Source organism: Brassica oleracea, chromosome C7 (assembly GCF_000695525.1).
Source record: "Brassica oleracea var. oleracea cultivar TO1000 chromosome C7, BOL, whole genome shotgun sequence".
In the NCBI taxonomy this organism is placed as follows: Eukaryota; Viridiplantae; Streptophyta; class Magnoliopsida; order Brassicales; family Brassicaceae; genus Brassica; species Brassica oleracea.
This window is the reverse complement of record NC_027754.1, coordinates 19,138,984-19,157,726: the sequence shown is the minus strand read 5'-3', so window position 1 is coordinate 19,157,726 and position 18,743 is coordinate 19,138,984. Positions and strand designations below refer to the sequence as shown.

Here is an 18,743-nt window from a genome sequence, read left to right as displayed (position 1 = left end):
TGATAACATTTTATTGGTCTACGAGAGCATTTTTGTTCTGATTTTATCTATCAACGACTCACAATCCTCCTTAGAAAGAGTGAATCAAAGAGTGAATCGGGTGAATTCTAATTTTACCACAAGTTTGATATCACTTTCATATCTATATTATTAAAAAAGAAGTACAGATTTAGACTTACCCTTAAAATTGTACAATATTTACAATACAATGCCACTGAAAATTAAATAAACCTATTATTAATTAATGCTTGTCTTTTCTAATTATTACATAATTTTCTTAAATAATTATAACACTAACAAAGATTTCGGCAACAAGAGAATATAATCTTCACTTTCCCTATTCGTGGTTTCAAAACAATCACAATAAACAAAATATTCTGAAAATTAAAGCCAAAAATGTTGTGGCTAAAATCATGCCTTTTATTATTTTATGTAAATTCTATTATAAATAATAAGCCAATGTAAATTCAATATGATAAATAGGTTTAATAGTATAAAGTATATAACACCAGATTTTAAATAGTATATAAAATAATTTTATTATATCTATCATAAAAATTTGATCCATAAAAAAATACATTTGTTCGGATATACGAGTCATATTCTAAAAATGCAGATGATACAATTAACGAATTACAAGACAATATATAATACTCAATATAAATGATAAATTATTGTTTTTAGAAATATCATATTAAACAATTATTGTATATGGATATTTTAACAATATAGATTATCACTATAAAAAAATAAATATTTATTTATAAAAATTAAAAACAAAAACTCGCGCACGATTTTTTAAAATATAGATTATTACTTACACAAAACAAATATATATCTACAAAAAGTAAAAACAAAATCTGCGCGGGTGCGCGGATCAAACGCTAGTTTACCTTTAAATGATGATCATTTTTATAAATATCTTAAATTTGTGATAGAAGAAAGTAAACCAACTCTTTTAAATCATTTATGAATGTTTAATAACCTCACTATTTAAATAATAAATTCTCAACAATAATTTACTAAACTTTAAATCTAAATATTAATGTATTTTTGATTAAATGTATTTTTAAAAATTGATAGCTAATTTAGGATATTTCAAACAATTTCTCTTTTCAATTTTGATTAATGCATTTTAAGCAAATAAGGCTGATGACGCTCTTGACACGTTATTGATGTCCTCATTATAAGAAGAGAGACAGATAATACTATACTATTTCATAATCCTTTTTTAAGAAAACTACTTTTCTTCTATTCCCATTTAATAATCAACCTAACTAATTATATAATGGAAACAACTAATTTCCTTTTAACAGTTTTAAAATGCAAATTAGAGATGGATTAGTTCATCGGATGTAGAGATTTTGACATGCAATTTTGTGTTTAACCTTCTCCTTTTTTCGTTGAGATTGTTTTGTGATGAGAAGGTTAAAACACTAATCGGTATTTATCCTCAAACAAATACTTTGTTTCACCTGAACAAAATATCATCATCATTACAATAGGATAGTGTTTGATTTCACTTTTGAAGGCATATCATGTTTTAATTCTGGTCTTTCTCCTTGTTTTTTTCCTTGTTTTATATTCGTGCGTGCTTCAAACTCTCAATATAGTTTGTTTGTAAAACGTTCTTGACATCATTAGTTTGGTAAATCTTCAAAGCTGCATTTTATTTTAGGAAAATTTTGGAAAGTTGCTAAAACGTTTCTTTCATCTCAAATGCCATGAAGAGAAAATCGAATTAAAAAAAACACGAAGTCTTCTTTTCAAATGTCAACCAATGAGACAATTTGAAAAGTCTGTTAATGTTGAAACCTCTCATTTTCCCATATTTTTGGTCTCATGCATTAAAAGACCCAAGACTTTTGGTTTATACCATTTAAACCCCATGTCCCCTAATTAAGATTACAGTTTTCAAAATCTTCCAGATTCCACACCTTCCTGTCCTCAGATTTCTTTCCTTAATTTCATAATACTGATACACTCGATTAGTTATTTCTTTACCAGATTTTCCTAGAAATTATCCAGTTTCTCGGGAAATCAGGAATAAAAAAAACTTGGAGCTTCTCTGCTGTTTCCTCAACGCCCCTGCCAAAAAATTGGTACTCTCTCTTTTCTCTTTTCTCAAAATTTGTTTTCTGGGCATCTTTGTGTTGAAATGTTCTCGTCGGTTTAGCTAATTGATCCACATTTTATAAGAAAAGTTTTCAAATTTCTTCAGTGCAATGCTATTCAGACACAACTGAAAGATGTTGTCTTTCTTGTTCGTGTCTCTGTCTGTATATACAACTTTGAGACTTAGTCTGAAATATATCAAAATTTTCAGGGGTTTAGAGATTTAGCTAATCCGATCGACATTTTATAGGAAAAGCTTTCAACTTTCTTCAGTGCAATGCTTTTCAGACACAAACTAAAGATGTTGTCTTTCTTGCTCGTGTCTGGTCTGAAAAGTTTCAAATTTTCAGGGTTTTAGAGATTCTGCAAGTGAGAGAGAGAGGGAGCCATGGCAGGAGGTGAAAGGAAGCGTAGAAGGAGGAAGTTACAGTTAAGCAAGCTGTTCACACTATCATCAGCCAAAGCATGTTTCAAGCCAGCACATTCGCAGATCGGACGAACTGGTTTCTCCCGTGTGGTTTACTGCAACCAACCTGAATCAGCTGATTACTGCGACAACTACGTGAGGACCACCAAGTACACTCCCACCAGTTTCCTCCCTAAATCACTCTTCGAGCAGTTCAGGAGAGTCGCCAACTTCTACTTCCTTGTCGTTGGGATCTTGTCTTTCACTCCTCTCGCTCCTTACACAGCTGTGAGCGCCATTGTTCCCTTGACTTTCGTCATCCTTGCTACTATGGTTAAAGAAGGTGTCGAAGATTGGCGCAGGAAACAGCAGGTACCCTTTCATGTTGGTTCAACTTGAAATGAGTGGTGGTTGATAGATTAGAAAAGGACTTGATGATCCTCAATGTTCAAAAAATCACTAAGCCGTGGTTAGACGCTTTATAGGAGATTATTGATTAGGCGGATGCCTAAACCAAGCTCCACCTAGACCGATTTTGTAGAACACATGGATCTTACTAGGATGCTAGCTTTTAAATGAAACATCTGTTGTTATATTGTTCTGGATCTGTGGTTTAGGTTGGAATAAGTTACAATGCTCAGAACTAAAGTATTACTCTCTACTTCAGTCGCAGATTGGTCTTTAGTTTAGGTTGGATTAAGTTACATTGCTCTGAAGGCGGGCGCCTAGACCGGTTTTTTGATTAAAAAATCAGCTTAATATTCATTTAGTTTATATTCGATTTGCCGCCTACACCGCTTTTTAGAACATTGCTCTGAACTGTGATTGTAGTATTACTCTCTACTTCATTTGCAGATTGATATAATTCTGATTGAAATTATCATGCTTTTTAGGATATTGAGGTGAATGGTAGAAAAGTTGGAGTGCACCAAGGGAATGGGCACTTCGATCTTAAGGAGTGGAAGACACTAAGAGTTGGAGATATATTAAAGGTGGAGAAAAACGATTTCTTCCCTGCAGACCTTGTCCTGCTTTCATCTAGCTACGAGGACGCTGTTTGCTACGTAGAGACAATGAACCTCGACGGGGAAACAAACCTGAAACTCAAACAAGGACTAGAAGTAACCATGTCATTGCGCGAAGAAGTTGACTTCAAAGACTTCGAGGCTTTTATCAAATGCGAGGATCCTAACGCTAACCTGTATTCCTTTGTCGGCACTATGGAGCTCAAGGGAGAAAAGCACCCTCTCTCGCCGCAACAGCTTCTTCTAAGAGGCTCAAAACTCAGGAACACAGAGTATATCTACGGGGCTGTTATCTTCACAGGTCCTGACACAAAGGTAGTCCAGAACTCAACGGAGCCTCCTTCAAAGAGAAGCATGATCGAGAGGAAGATGGATAAGATCATATACCTCATGTTCCTTATGGTAGTTTCATTGGCCTTCCTCGGTGCGATTTTGTTTGGGATAACAACGAGAGAAGATTACCAGAACGGCGTCATGACGAGATGGTATCTGAAACCAGATGATTCCACCGTCTTCTTTGACCCTCAGCGAGCGCCTCTGGCTGCGGTCTGCCACTTTCTTTCTGCCCTGATGCTGAACAGCTACTTCATCCCTATCTCCTTGTATGTCTCTATAGAGATTGTTAAAGTTCTTCAGAGCATCTTCATCAATAAAGACATCCATATGTATTACGAGGAAGCTGACAAGCCGGCGCTAGCACGTACCTCTAATCTGAACGAAGAGCTTGGGCAAGTGGGGACAGTTCTTTCGGACAAGACTGGAACGCTGACGTGTAACTCAATGGAGTTCATCAAATGTTCTATCGCTGGGAGAGCGTATGGGCGTGGTGTTACAGAGGTGGAGATGGCTGTGGGTAACGGTATTGAGTATGCTGTTGCTGCAGAACCGGTGGTGAAAGGATTCAACTTCAGAGATGAAAGAATAATGAATGGGAACTGGGTCAAGGAAACGGATGCTAATGTCATTCAGAAGTTCTTTCGTTTGTTGGCGGTGTGTCATACGGTTATACCTGAGGTGAGTGAAGATACGGGAAAGATCTCTTACGAGGCTGAATCACCGGACGAGGCAGCTTTTGTTATTGCAGCGAGGGAGCTTGGGTTTGAGTTTTTTATCCGGACTCAAACAACAGTATCCGTTAGAGAGCTAGACGTTGTGACTGGGGGACGAGTTGAAAGGTATCTTCTCTTCTTTATTGCCATCAAAAGCTTCTCTACTTTAGCGAGAATGGTTTCTCTTTTGCAGGATGTATAAAGTCCTGAACGTTCTTGAGTTCAGTAGCGCAAGGAAAAGGATGTCAGTGATAGTGAGGGATGAAGATGGGAAACTCCTTTTACTTTGTAAAGGTGCAGACAGGTACGTGAACATGACTTTAGAAACTCTCTTTTCGAACTTAATTTTTGAACTTGTGTTTTTATCTGGCAGTGTTATGTTTGAAAGACTTTCTGGAAACGGTAGAGAGTATGAAGAGGAAACCCGAGACCATGTGAACGAGTATGCTGATACTGGACTGCGAACTTTGATTCTTGCCTACCGTGAACTCGACGAGAGAGAATACGAGGTGTTCACCGAGAGAATCAGTGAGGCTAAGAGCTCGGTTAGTGCTGATCGAGAAGCATTGATAGATGAAGTCACTGAGAAGATTGAGAAAGATCTGGTTCTTCTTGGAGCTACCGCTGTTGAGGATAAACTCCAAAATGGGGTAAGCTGCTTACTACACAACCAAAACTACAGATTGGTGAAATTTTCTTGTCTCATTCTCTCTCTCTTGGCTTTCTTCCAGGTTCCTAATTGCATTGATAAGCTTGCTCAAGCAGGAATAAAGATTTGGGTTTTGACAGGAGACAAGATGGAGACTGCTATCAATATTGGGTATTGATTTCTTGGTACCTTGTGATTATATTTACTCTTGAGTTTCCTGCATACATTCTTACTCACTCTCTGATCCCACCTGTGTGTGTACATCTTTAACAGCTTCGCTTGTAGTTTGCTGAGACGAGACATGAAGCAGATCATAATCAACTTGGAGACCCCTGAAATCCAGCAGTTGGAAAAATCCGGTGAAAAAGATGTCATTGCAGAGGTAATTGCTTCTTTTAGAACACATGTATTAAGAGAAATTGCTTGAATAACCATAAGTACCACTTTTCGAAAATATATTCAATCAAAAATACCATAACATCTGGGTTTAGCCTTTAGTGATTATTGGTTAGTGTTTAGTATTTAAGGGGATTGGGTTTATAAACCTCTATAAATGTTTTATAAATGATTATTAAACATTTATAAAATAATTTAGGAGGATTATTTTAGTCTTTTTCATCACAAATTTAAGGTATTTGTTGAAATAGTCATCCGGTGAATTCGAAAAAATGGTATCAAGTTTGTGGTAAAATTAGAATTCTACCATGTATTAGTCTCACATAACTATTGTCTTGCAGGCGTTGAAGGAAAATGTACTGCGTCAGATAACTAATGGAAAGGTTCAACTAAAAGCTTCTGGTGGAAACTCTAAGGCATTTGCTCTAATCATTGATGGGAAATCACTTGCTTATGCATTAGAGGATGATATGAAGTACATTTTTCTTGAGCTGGCCACTGGTTGTGCCTCAGTGATTTGTTGTCGTTCCTCACCAAAACAGAAAGCACTGGTACAATTTTCGCTTTATCTTTTCATATATACTTAGTGGCTGCCTAGCAATTTTCATTTTCCGGAAGATTCATATTGCATTAGGTGACAAGACTAGTCAAAACTGGAAGCGGTCAGACGACACTGGCGATTGGAGATGGCGCAAATGATGTTGGAATGCTTCAGGAAGCAGATATAGGAGTTGGGATCAGTGGAGTGGAAGGAATGCAGGTTCTTTAAAAGAATCTCAGAACAAACCATTTTTCAGTCTTTGTTGGAAACTTTGTTTAATCCTTGTTAATTTTTCAGGCTGTGATGTCCAGCGACATCGCCATTGCTCAGTTTAGATATCTGGAGCGCTTGTTACTCGTCCACGGACACTGGTGTTACAGGAGAATCTCAAAAATGGTAGTCGAATGGTCTCATTATTCTCTGAGCTGATGCAGTTATCTCAATACTTGTGTGTTTCTCATATGCAGATTTGCTACTTCTTTTACAAGAACATCACATTTGGGTTCACTCTCTTCTTATATGAGGCATACACTTCATTCTCTACTACACCTGCTTACAATGACTGGTATCTCTCTCTCTATAGCGTCCTTTTCTCCTCACTTCCTGTCATTTGTTTGGGAATCTTCGACCAGGATGTATCTGCACGGTTCTGTCTCAAGGTATATAAAATAATCATTCTTATCAAATGAGCTGCTTAATCTTTTCTTAACCCAAAGTCTTGCTTTGTTTGCTGTAACAGTTCCCTGTATTGTACCAAGAAGGTGTGCAAAACCTCCTCTTTAGTTGGCGGCGGATATTCAGCTGGATGTTCCACGGCTTCTGCAGTGCAATAATCATTTTCTTCCTCTGCAAAACCACTCTTGAATCTCAAGCCTTCAACCACCAAGGGAAACCCGCAGGGAGAGATATCTTCGGAGGAACAATGTACACATGTGTGGTGTGGGTTGTGAGTTTGCAGATGGTGTTGACAATCAGTTACTTCACAGTGATTCAGCATCTAGTCGTTTGGGGATCTGTGGTTGTATGGTACCTTTTCCTGACGGTGTACGGATCACTGCCGCCGAGGGTGTCTACAGATGCATATATGGTCTTTCTTGAAGCTCTTGCGCCCGCGCCTGCTTACTGGATCACCACTCTCTTTGTGGTGATGGCCACGATGATGCCTTACTTCATCTTCTCTGCTATTCAGATGCAGTTTTTCCCAATGTCTCATGGGACTATAAAGCTGCTTAAGTACGAGGATCAGTGCAATGACCCTGGGGAGTTAGAGTTGGTGAGACAGGCATCAGTAAGGCCTGCATTGGTTGGTTTTACGGCTAGGATAGAGGCCATAAAGAGATCGGTCATGAGATCTCGTCAGACTGGACCTTGACAAGTCATATGATTCCCTCGTTTTTTTTTGGGGGGGTGGGGAGGATGTAAATAAAAGACCAAATGAACTGCAAACGAGGGGAAAGTGGTAGATCATTACAAGAATGTAGTGAACAGGTTTTTTTTACTGGTTTCTGCAGCATAAAGGGTGCAAATTCTGATTATTGCGGCCTTGACCGGTGAAAAAGACGAGAATATTACAGAGTTTGAATGTCGAGAAAAATCTAATTATATTGGGAAAAAGTGGGAGATTGTACATGAGTTAAGATAAAGAGTAAAGAAAGATTTTACAATATTACAGCCTTGTCTTACTCACCTATCACTTCTTAACATTCGAGATAGAGATTTGAAATCTGTCGCCTTAAGCTTCTTTTCTGGATTCTTGTTCAATAAACCAACATGAATACCATAAGCAAAGAAGATGAGAGTATTAATAGAGACACCACCTTATGTTGATGACTCTTGGCTGATGCCACTGATCATATGACAAATCATTTTGTATCATGTTCATGTAGAGAGTAGTTATGCTTTTTTTATGGAAGTTTACTTTTGATGACTCTTGGCATGTGTTTGCCTGTGTTAATCTTTCTGTCCAGTCTCATGTAAGATCTCAGAAGTCTTGAGATAATTTCGTATTGGAACAGAAAAATACTGTTCACCCATCCGTCTAAGATCTTGTTGAGTTATGACATGACTAAAGTAAGTTGTGTTTTTTTATGGAACAGAAACATCTGTCTACTCTTTTGATATCTCCTTTAATCACTATAGGAATCACAAAATAGCAAGAAACAGCCGCTTGCCATCTAATCTGTATAGACGACAGTATTTTAGTGCAAGCACAGATGGTTTAGTTTGTCCTCTGTTATATGATGAGGTTTACAACTCTTTGGTTTGGTGAGGATAACCCAAAAGTTGCATTATCTCTGTTTCATCAAAGGGCATGAGAAACGGAGAAGAAATGTTCTTTAAGTTACATACTTGATTTATCTAAGAGTAGAAGTCTGAATTGATCGAACATTTTTCTTAACCATAAACAAGTAGAAATGAAAGCAAACAATGCACCAGTAGTACTTACTACTAGTTGATAACTGAAGTAACAGTTAGTGATAAACCAGTGGACCAACTATTCTCTAATATATTAAAACATAAGTTCAACTTTATTGTTTAAAAAATAGATCTAATGAACTTATTTCTAGAAAGTCATGTCACATTTTAATATTTATTTTTATCATTTAAATTTTGGGTCTACCATAAATTTTTATTGGGCTATCAATAATTGGATTTAAACGATAGATGATTCATTGGATTTATAGATAGTATAAATTAAATAGATATAATTTAATGTTGTAATACTATATCTCTATATGTTAATTATTTAAATATTTATCGATGTTAACTTTTAAAATTATAAATATTTTTTTTAAATAACAAAAATCATATTATTTAACAATGATTAATCTTTATTCCTTAAACCAATGAAAACAAATTAACTATATAGTTTATTTTAAAAATTAAACAAAAACTAAATGTTTAATTATTTACTCGATAATATAAATCTATGAAGCGAAAAGATTAATTTTTTAAAATCTTTCTAAATTTGTGAAATGTTACAATATTTTTGAATATGACAATAAAACAATATTTTACTAATCTATATATATATAGTTACGATTTTAATAATGAAATTATAATCCGAAAATATATATATATAGAAGAAGATACAAATACATGTGAAAGTTTGAAACAATCTATTCAATTGAAAAAATATACTGTATACTTATTATGTTTTAAAAATTGATAGACACATATATATTATAATATATATCAATTTAGACTTGAAAACAAAATGTTTATATAAAAATAAAGGAAACAAAAATCCGATATCTAGTTGTTACTTGAAAGAAAAAAAGATTACCCACATGATCCAAGAATGCTCCCAACATGAAGGTGAATCTCTTTATTATATTTGGTTTGAACTGTTCAAGGTTGTGAAAACCAAATCACCATCCATAACCTGATCATCTCGTCGAGAGAATTTCGCTTTACACAATATATAGGATTTCGGATCCCGAGCCTTTAGACATTTTTTTAATCTTCAGATATATGGGAAATTATATCAAATTTAAATAAATTGGTGGTAAAAAATTAATTCTTTTATTATTTTATATGAGGTATTGTTTTATAGCAAAATCATAATTTTTTTCGCGTTCGAGATCTCATGTTAAAAGTTAGACTAGTTAACATAACTAACCATTAAAAATAAATAAATTATAATAAAATATTCAAAAATAAGAAAAACGTTTTTACAAAAAAAAAACAAATTCATGTATATTGTATTATTATTATCTTAAATAATGTTATTTTTAATAGATAATTTCCTGAACATATATTTATTGAGTAAAAATATAAATTCTGCATTAAAAAATCATTAAATAGTCTGAATAATTATAAGTTATATTAGCTATGTTTTGATAAACATAATTGAAGCTTGAAAACAAAATGTTTATATAAAAATAAAGGAAACAAAAATCCGATATCTAGTTGTTACTTGAAAGAAAAAAAGATTACCCACATGATCCAAGAATGCTCCCAACATGAAGGTGAATCTCTTTATTATATTTGGTTTGAACTGTTCAAGGTTGTGAAAACCAAATCACCATCCATAACCTGATCATCTCGTCGAGAGAATTTCGCTTTACACAATATATAGGATTTCGGATCCCGAGCCTTTAGACATTTTTTTAATCTTCAGATATATGGGAAATTATATCAAATTTAAATAAATTGGTGGTAAAAAATTAATTCTTTTATTATTTTATATGAGGTATTGTTTTATAGCAAAATCATAATTTTTTTCGCGTTCGAGATCTCATGTTAAAAGTTAGACTAGTTAACATAACTAACCATTAAAAATAAATAAATTATAATAAAATATTCAAAAATAAGAAAAACGTTTTTACAAAAAAAAAACAAATTCATGTATATTGTATTATTATTATCTTAAATAATGTTATTTTTAATAGATAATTTCCTGAACATATATTTATTGAGTAAAAATATAAATTCTGCATTAAAAAATCATTAAATAGTCTGAATAATTATAAGTTATATTAGCTATGTTTTGATAAACATAATTGAAGATCTTGACAATTAATGAAAAAAATAAATTTTTTAAAAAAAAAAACACAACCAAAATTATATATAAAGAAATTATATATGTGTGTGTGTGTTTTAGTGAAAGATTGCATCATATATAAATATTTTATGTTAAATTATCATTGATTTTGTAAGTGTACGACAATAAATTATTTTATTAATTTTTATATTAATAATATATTTATTAATAAATATTAGTAAGATAATTGTGTTTGCAATACAGGCAAAATACCTATTTTTTTATATTTTCTAAGAAACATGCAGTATCAGAATTTCTGTAAATAAGATTTTTGGTAATAAAATAAATAAATAATATGTAAATAAATAATTAAAATGAAATACTAGTATGTAAAAAGAAATCGATATATCCTTTAACCAATCAATCCAGAAGAAAATGATTCGTTATCTGCGATGAGTCCAGCGGTTACGAGTACCAAGGATCTTCGACTGTTTAATGAAGAGTGGGAAAAGAGCAGGGTTAGGGGCAGACGATGATCTCTCCATTTTAATTTTGTTGTTGTTGTTTATCTCGTTGCTCTCTTCGTTTGTGATTTTTTTCAGGGTTTCGATATCGACTTCTCAAAACTCCGACACAAATTCGAAACCGGAGCAGTGGATCTAGACGACGATGACCTGGTTCTTGACCCTGATGATACCAACTTAGCTCTGCTCAACAGGTTGACACAAGCTGGTTCCGGGCCTAGGAGGGGACTAGGGCTGAAGGCCCGAACCCCGCCTGGTTAAACAAAAAAAAAAAAAAAAAAAAGTTTGACGAACTTGGCTGTCTCCTGCTACAATGACAAGACACGGTTAGTTAGTTTGTTATTAATCGAAATAAAAATATGACTTTTTAGCCCTCGTTTGTTGTTGATTGAAGAATCTCTTTTTTTTTTAATTGCTTGTGGTAGGATGCAAGGCTGGAGTTAGTCAAAGTGTTGAAAGCAAATTATCACCCATCTGCTGGAGTCACATACTACATCACATTCGAAGCCAATGATTGTAATCAGAAGACTAAACAATATCAGGCAGTTGTTCGCCACTTGCCTAGAGATACTGAAGTTATCTCTTGCTGCCCTAAACCTTCTTGAATTTCAGACAATGGTATTATTAAGCCTTGATTTATTCTCTCTTGCAATAATTTAGCAAAAAAATAAAATAAAATTTTAACTTATTAAGTTCAGCTTCCTTTGGATACTGTTTACTAATACTTAAGATGGCTCCATTACCGTTACTAATACTGCTGACTCGAGGGATAAGGGGTAGATCATTACCGGACTGTAGAGAACATGGTCCTTTTTAACTGGTTTGTGTAGCATAAAAGTGCAAATTCTAATTATTGCGGCCTTGACCCGTAAAAAGAGAAGAATTTTACAGAGTTTGAATGTCAAGAACCCTCTAATTATATTGGGAGATTTTACATGAGTTAAGATAAGAGTAAAGAAGGATTTTACAATATTACAGCCTTGTCTCAGTTACCTATCACTTGTCTTTCGAGTCACTTCTTGTCTTTCGAGATAGACATTTGAATCCGTCTCCATAAGCTTCTTTTTCTAGATTCTTGATCAATAACACAACATGAATACCATAAGCAAAGAAGATGAGTATTCGTCCACAGTTCTCGCAACATTACCTCAATGTCCTCAACGCAATTACATATTGGTGAGCTTTCATCAAAAGCAAACTCATTCTCATACCAATGCTCCTTTTCGACTCTTCCTTCATTGGCAGTAGCATGAAAGTACAACACAATCCGCTGTAAATGCACCACAATCTTCTTCCATTACTCTGATATGCACAAAACTTCAAGGATTACAGAGATAATGTGTGTATCCGCTGCATAGGGACTGAGATACCGCCTACCGGCATATTTAGGAATCTTGACGTCAAGAGAACTGTAGCTGTTTAAATCTTGTTCTCTCTGATGCTTTTCACCAACACGAAGGTGGTTCATAATTGTTCGAACATTATTCTTTACTATAAACAAGTAGAAATGAAAGCAAAGCATACCAATAACACTAGTACACTACTACTCGAGAGACTGGACGAAAACAACCAACCAACCAGTTAGTGATAAAATCATTTGACCAACTATTATTGTTCCTTAAATAAGAAAAAGATTATATACACAATCCTAAAACGATCCAATTTGTGTTAGGTTAGTTTGTACTCTATCCGTTTCAAATGATATGATGTTTTAGAAGGTTTATGTTGTTTCAAATCATAAGATGTTTTGAAGTTCTAAGATTAACTTTAATTTTATTGGAAACTGTTCAACCAATTAAAATTTTACTGTCATTTTTATAATTGGTTGAATGATTTTTAAATTATAACTTTAAAATTATTTTCTAAAAAAATGTAAGTATCTTAATCTTTGTGCATTAAACCAAAATTCATATATTATGAAACATATGAAATATGTGGGGGGCCCACATTTAAAAATGACTTAAAAGACAAACTTGCAAATAAGCTGGGCCTGTGGGTAGGCACAAGAAACATTTGAATGGAACCCCATACTGTGGGGGGCCCACATTTAAAAATGACTATATTTATGAAGATTGATATTGACAAAAAAATGATTTTTTTGTTGTTATACTTTTATATAAACACATTTTTAGGTTAAATAGTTTTTTGTAATCTATGATTTATTATGTCCACTATTAATAGAAATATGTTTGAAATCGTTTATATAATTATTTATATCATATCATATCATATCATATCATATGCATTTATATGTATATTCTAAATTTTTATAATGTAATAATATATGATATTTAATTGTTTCTATAAACAAATTATGTTAATTCTTATATATTTAAAATGTTTAATTGTTTGTATGGTAATATAGATTAGATTAGGTAGTTCTAGAATTAGTTTCCTTTAAAAAAAATTAATTAAATAAATGAAAATTCAAATACCAACAACCAATTAAATTAAGAGAATTAATTCTAAACTTCAATTATGAATGACACTTAAGCAAAAATCAATTAAGTGACTTCTTAATTAATATATAGTAGTATTAGTAAATTGGTCTCAGTTATCTACTTTACATAATTTCACTTGATAAAATAATCACCAAAATAACATTATTCTTATGTGACACACATACAACAATTTTTTTTTAAGAATCTAATAATTTTCAAAAATATATGCACCTAACTAAATAAATCTACAACATTGATCACATGATACATAGTTACTAGTGCAATTCACATTTTATTTCTTCACACATTCGTGTTATCAAAAGAAATTTTGTAATCTTGTAGAAAGAGTTATTTCTGCAAAATATATTGGAACAAAATTTAAATAAATGTAAAATAAATAACATGATAAGAAAAAAATTAAAACATACAGAAGTTTGAAAAAAAAATAGTAGCAATTTTTCGTGAACTAACAAGCTTTCTCTAAAACAAAACTGAGTTTTGAAGAACTTGAAGGAGACTCTTATTTATCGAAAAGTTAGAAAACTCTTTATATTTGATTGTACATCATCTTCACTCTTGTGTTCAATGTTTTATCAGGTTTTGATGTGGTAGTTCAATTCTAAAACTCCATGATGACAAACAATGCTTGAATGCACTTTGAATCCAATGCCTAACAAATATAGTCATTAACTTGATTTTGTTTAATGGTTTGAAATGATTAAGAATATTTAGCTTATTTACAATCATATGCTAATTTTCCATTGCACTAAGAAAACACATACACAAAAAAAAAATATTCTTTAACAATTCAAATATTGTTAATAAAAATTAATTTAGAAGAGCTTTTATAGTTCCAGGCCAAAACCAACATTTTGAAAATTCTTTTTATCTATCCAACGTAGTTTCTTTTCCATATTTATTTATATTCTTATATCTTAAAATTAATATTTTATTTTATTTTCTATTTTCGTATTATCTTATTGAAAGAAAAGTTAATGATTTAAAACACTTACTACTTCTAATTTATTAGTGTCATAGGCTTGCAAAGATTATTCATAAGTGTTAGAGTAAATTGTTAAGAGTAAAATCAACATTGGAATTAAATCAACATCATTGTTTGGTTCAATTCTGCTTTTCTTTTTTTTTTGGTTTCAGTGATTTGGATTGTATCTTTTTTAAATTGATTGATTTGAATTGGACACATAATGAGTTCTACATAGTTGGAATGGTTAAAGAGGACCTTAACTTAGAAAATAGCGTGTCACTCGAAAAGTAAAATTGGAATGTTAAAAGAGTTTATGATCTTTTTAGATTTTTTTCCAACAATATTTCTCATTTTTTTAGTTTTAATTTTTTCCATATATTTTACTTTTGAAAAAACAGATAAATTTGTCTAATTAATGACACTTTAATGTTTTTTTGGGATCTCTTCTGTGAGCCCATTTCTTCCACTCCTGATGTATTATAATATTTACATAATATGATACCGTTTCAAAAAGTATAAATAATTTATGTGAATAAAACAAAAGGTGTAACTAGATAAAATATATTAATATGTATTGCACACACTTTCCTAAGGAAAATGTTACTTTCCTGGTAGCATACTATATATGTATTTTAATTTTGTGTACATTTTAGTTTAAGAACAAAGAACAGGGAATAACCGAATGCTCCATCCGTTTTTGAAAATAAGATTTTTTACTTATTTTACAAAAATAATTTTTTATATTTTTAAGATAGTTTTGTATACTTTTGAGAAACATTAATTACGAAAATTCGAATTGATTAAATATAATTCGTTGATAGTTATAAAAAATGTATAATAATATATTTAATAAATTTAATATAAGCATTAATTGTATTTTAAATATGCGTGAATATTTTAGAAAAATAATTTTTTCCTAGAATGGATGGAGTATAATACGCAAATGGCTTTTGGATGTTATTAGTGAGTGTTGAAATTGTTGGACTATAGTAACTATCCAAACATTTTTTCTGTCAAAAACCCATCAATAGGTACTGGTCAGTTACCAACTGAAGATTGACACTGAATCTGCCACATGAAGATATTGAGATTATAGATTTTAATCCCTAGGAAAGTGATAACTATAAGCGAGACAAAACTCTAAGTCAACGACAAATGTTTACGGCTAAGGTTGATAAAAATCAATTCTATTCAAATTTCGAAGAGATTATTGTTTAGTGCTGAAAGCCTGAAATGTTGTTCTTGGTTTTTAGAATAATCAATTATTGGACTTCACGCTTCATGTTCAACTATTAAAATCTTATATATCTATATATATATATAGTTTATGTAGTTGGTTTATCATTTCACTTCATAAGTTACTTAGTAGATAACATAAATGTGCACTTGCCTATAATTTCTCACATGAATGGTAACACCACGTTTCAAAGGAGATTATTAGTTGACTTTAGAATGAAGAGATTGAGCGTTTGTTTGTGCGTAGACTGAAGAAGAAATATTTAAGATTTGAAAGGCTCGATGAGACGATGACTGAACTAAGGCCATGAATGACTAATTTAACTAGAAACCAAAAGGTTTGCACAATAATTTTTTTTTAAAAGTCATCAGAAGCTTATGCATTCTGATTCAAGAAGAGGCTGCTTGGTTTTTAGAAGTTACTCTGCAGATTCTACTGTTGATAAAATCTAAGATGCAACTGGGTTACTATCTCTCTCTGTTTGTCTATTGACACTTTCTCCTCGCGTTGATCCCAGCTGCCCAGCCCATTCCAATTTCGGTTTGAAACTTGCCTGCAATTGTAATCGGAGGAGCAAAAGTATTTTGATGATTTTGACATAGGTCTAAAACTGTAAAGCGAACATGGGTTCTCTACCTGCTGTTGATATGAAGAACTCGTCAAGCACTTTCCCATGTTCTGCCACAATGTTAAAACGTGGAGTCAGGTTTCTTGGATGTAAAAGGGATAACAAGCACAAGTTATTAGAAAGATAAAGATTGAAACTCACCTACTTCATATTCTGGAGCCTGGAGAATCATCTCAACCTTAAGGCCACAATGGAGACAAGAGTCAGTGTAATCCATGTGTTGCGTAAGTTGTAACTATTAACAGCTAACAGGAATTAAAAGTCATCAATGGTTGCAAACACAAAATCCATAATTACCTTATCAAGATCTTTTACAAGATTTGCCTCTAAAGAAGCATTGTTCTCATACTCCAGCCAAAGTTCTGTGATCTACTCAGCTGCACATTGGCATTTGACTTACGAATTAGTGTTTTGGAAACCAAAACATTAGCCGTATATTACCTCTAAGGCCTCCACCAAGAACTTTTGCACATATCCTTTAAAGCGGCCTTCTCTCTCCTACTCTTTTCTTCTTTGGCTCACCATCAGATGGAGTAATATCTCCAACAATAGCTGTTCAAAAATTCAGAAGCCAGTAATCTAATTTGTAGGATTTAAGTTTCAGAAGAAGAGGAAGAATATAACCAAATGTAATCAGCTCTTAGGTCTTAACACATGTTTAGTTCTGTCTCCATAGAAGAAGACAATTTCACAAATATATCTGTTATATAATCTACCATACGCAAGAATATGAAACTAAACAAAGTTGTATCATCCAAACCACCCTATACTTGCTGGAAAAAGAATTAACTAACTAGGAGGAGAAGAGATCAGGTCTCCCAGTGAGCAGAAAAGACAAGGAAACAAGGACAAAATGTGTATTTACCTTCAGCGATGTCATGCACAATAAGATTTAGCCACAAAAACAGGGAAATTTAATTCTCTATAGATGGGAGGCTAAAATCAATTGTTCATGGACGTTCACCCTATCTCATCCTTCATTCAACTTTCTGAGCGTGTCTGATTAAATTGACATATTTAAAAGCATACATAAATCATGAACCATGATAAATCAATCTGAGACTAATAGTGGGGTTTAGAGCACAGGTTGTTATTCTGACTTCAAGAACTTCACAACACTAGCCTGCTCAAATTTTTCGTTTAGTTTCACACCACACCCACCTGAGTTCCACGAACATGCAATTTCACTAAAGTCTACTACAACACATTACCATCCCGCAAACTCTTCCTCAGTTTCTCCTTACTACTCACACTCTGATATACATATACCATCCCTAACTGAGCTCTACATGTTGTTGATTACAAACTTAGACAAATCTTACGTATACACAAGAATGTATTGGTAACAATCCACAAACAATTGAGGAGGGATGCAAAGACAAACCTGTCTTTGTCAACAGCAATTGACTCAGGTCCATTAGTCCCCTGATTGATCCACCCTTTCCTCTTTGTTGTCTACACAAAACAAGTTCACTTATTAACAATATTGATCATGAACATCATAGTTATGCACAAACTCAAAAGTGAAAGACACTCTCAGATAATGAAAACTGCAAAGCCGATAACACAGTTTTCTCTCAATGCCTGAGAGATGATAATCCATATGGTTTCTTACACATACCTTGAGCCGATGGCACAACGTAAGAAAAGTCAATCGAAGATGAAACAGTAGACTCGGAAACATGTTTCTGGCACCGGACGGCGACGATCGGAGTTGGATTTCTGATGCAAAGAAACTTCTTAGAGGCGGAAGCGAGTGTCGCGACACGTGTAGCTGGACTATTTATCTCCATTGATGATGGGAAGAGATTCGAAGCGGGTCCTTCTGCGTCGGGTTTCGCTTAACCGTGTCGTTACGATGTAACGTTAGCTACCTAGAGTGCCCAGTCCAGTGACTTTAACGGGCCGTACACAAACTTCGTTAATTAAATTGTTACCGAGACTCATGAATGCGAGAGTCTTGCCAACCACTAGTCTAAATATTTGAAATCATGTTTCGAGTATGAAAGGAACTGCCAATAATAGCAAGCAAGCGAACCACATTATGTTGTTCTTTTTGTTTATTAATATCCTTTCTATATGTGGTTAGAAATTGAAGGGATCTAATACCATGTCCCGCTGCCTGAGGCTTACGGTTCTGCGGGGCACCGACCCTAACCCTTCGTATGTGAGTCTTCTCCATGTAGGTTATTAGTTTGTTTGGCATTTCTCGAACCCAAGACCTCACCCTTTAACAATATTCCCATAGGACAAATTGTCAA

At 33.2% G+C, this 18,743-nt stretch overlaps 1 protein-coding gene, 1 long non-coding RNA gene and 1 pseudogene across 3 annotated transcripts; 2 read left to right on the top strand and 1 right to left on the bottom strand.

Moving 5' to 3' along the window:
* Positions 1 to 1,849: 1,849 nt before the first annotated feature.
* On the top strand, positions 1,850 to 7,847 carry LOC106306227 (putative phospholipid-transporting ATPase 12). Of its 2 annotated transcripts, none has more exons than XM_013742769.1 (12): positions 1,850 to 2,102; positions 2,452 to 2,893; positions 3,415 to 4,721; positions 4,789 to 4,899; positions 4,969 to 5,245; positions 5,327 to 5,415; positions 5,518 to 5,626; positions 5,982 to 6,191; positions 6,275 to 6,400; positions 6,479 to 6,577; positions 6,649 to 6,840; positions 6,921 to 7,847. In XM_013742769.1, the coding sequence occupies exons 2-12, from the start codon at positions 2,504 to 2,506 to the stop codon at positions 7,551 to 7,553; spliced, it is 3,543 nt and encodes a 1,180-aa protein (XP_013598223.1). In that variant the 5' UTR covers positions 1,850 to 2,102; positions 2,452 to 2,503; the 3' UTR covers positions 7,554 to 7,847. The 2 variants fall into 2 exon arrangements, with proteins under 2 accessions (XP_013598223.1, XP_013598222.1); XM_013742768.1 differs by having other exon boundaries at positions 1,852 to 2,102; positions 2,466 to 2,893.
* A 3,248-nt stretch (positions 7,848 to 11,095) lies between these two features.
* Positions 11,096 to 11,888, top strand: LOC106305077. Its single transcript, XR_001262908.1, has 2 exons — positions 11,096 to 11,517; positions 11,617 to 11,888. It is a non-coding gene; the product is annotated as an uncharacterized LOC106305077 (long non-coding RNA).
* Positions 11,889 to 16,237: 4,349 nt separating this feature from the next.
* Positions 16,238 to 18,485, bottom strand: LOC106304435 (annotated as a pseudogene).
* Between the last annotated feature and the right edge of the window lie 258 nt (positions 18,486 to 18,743).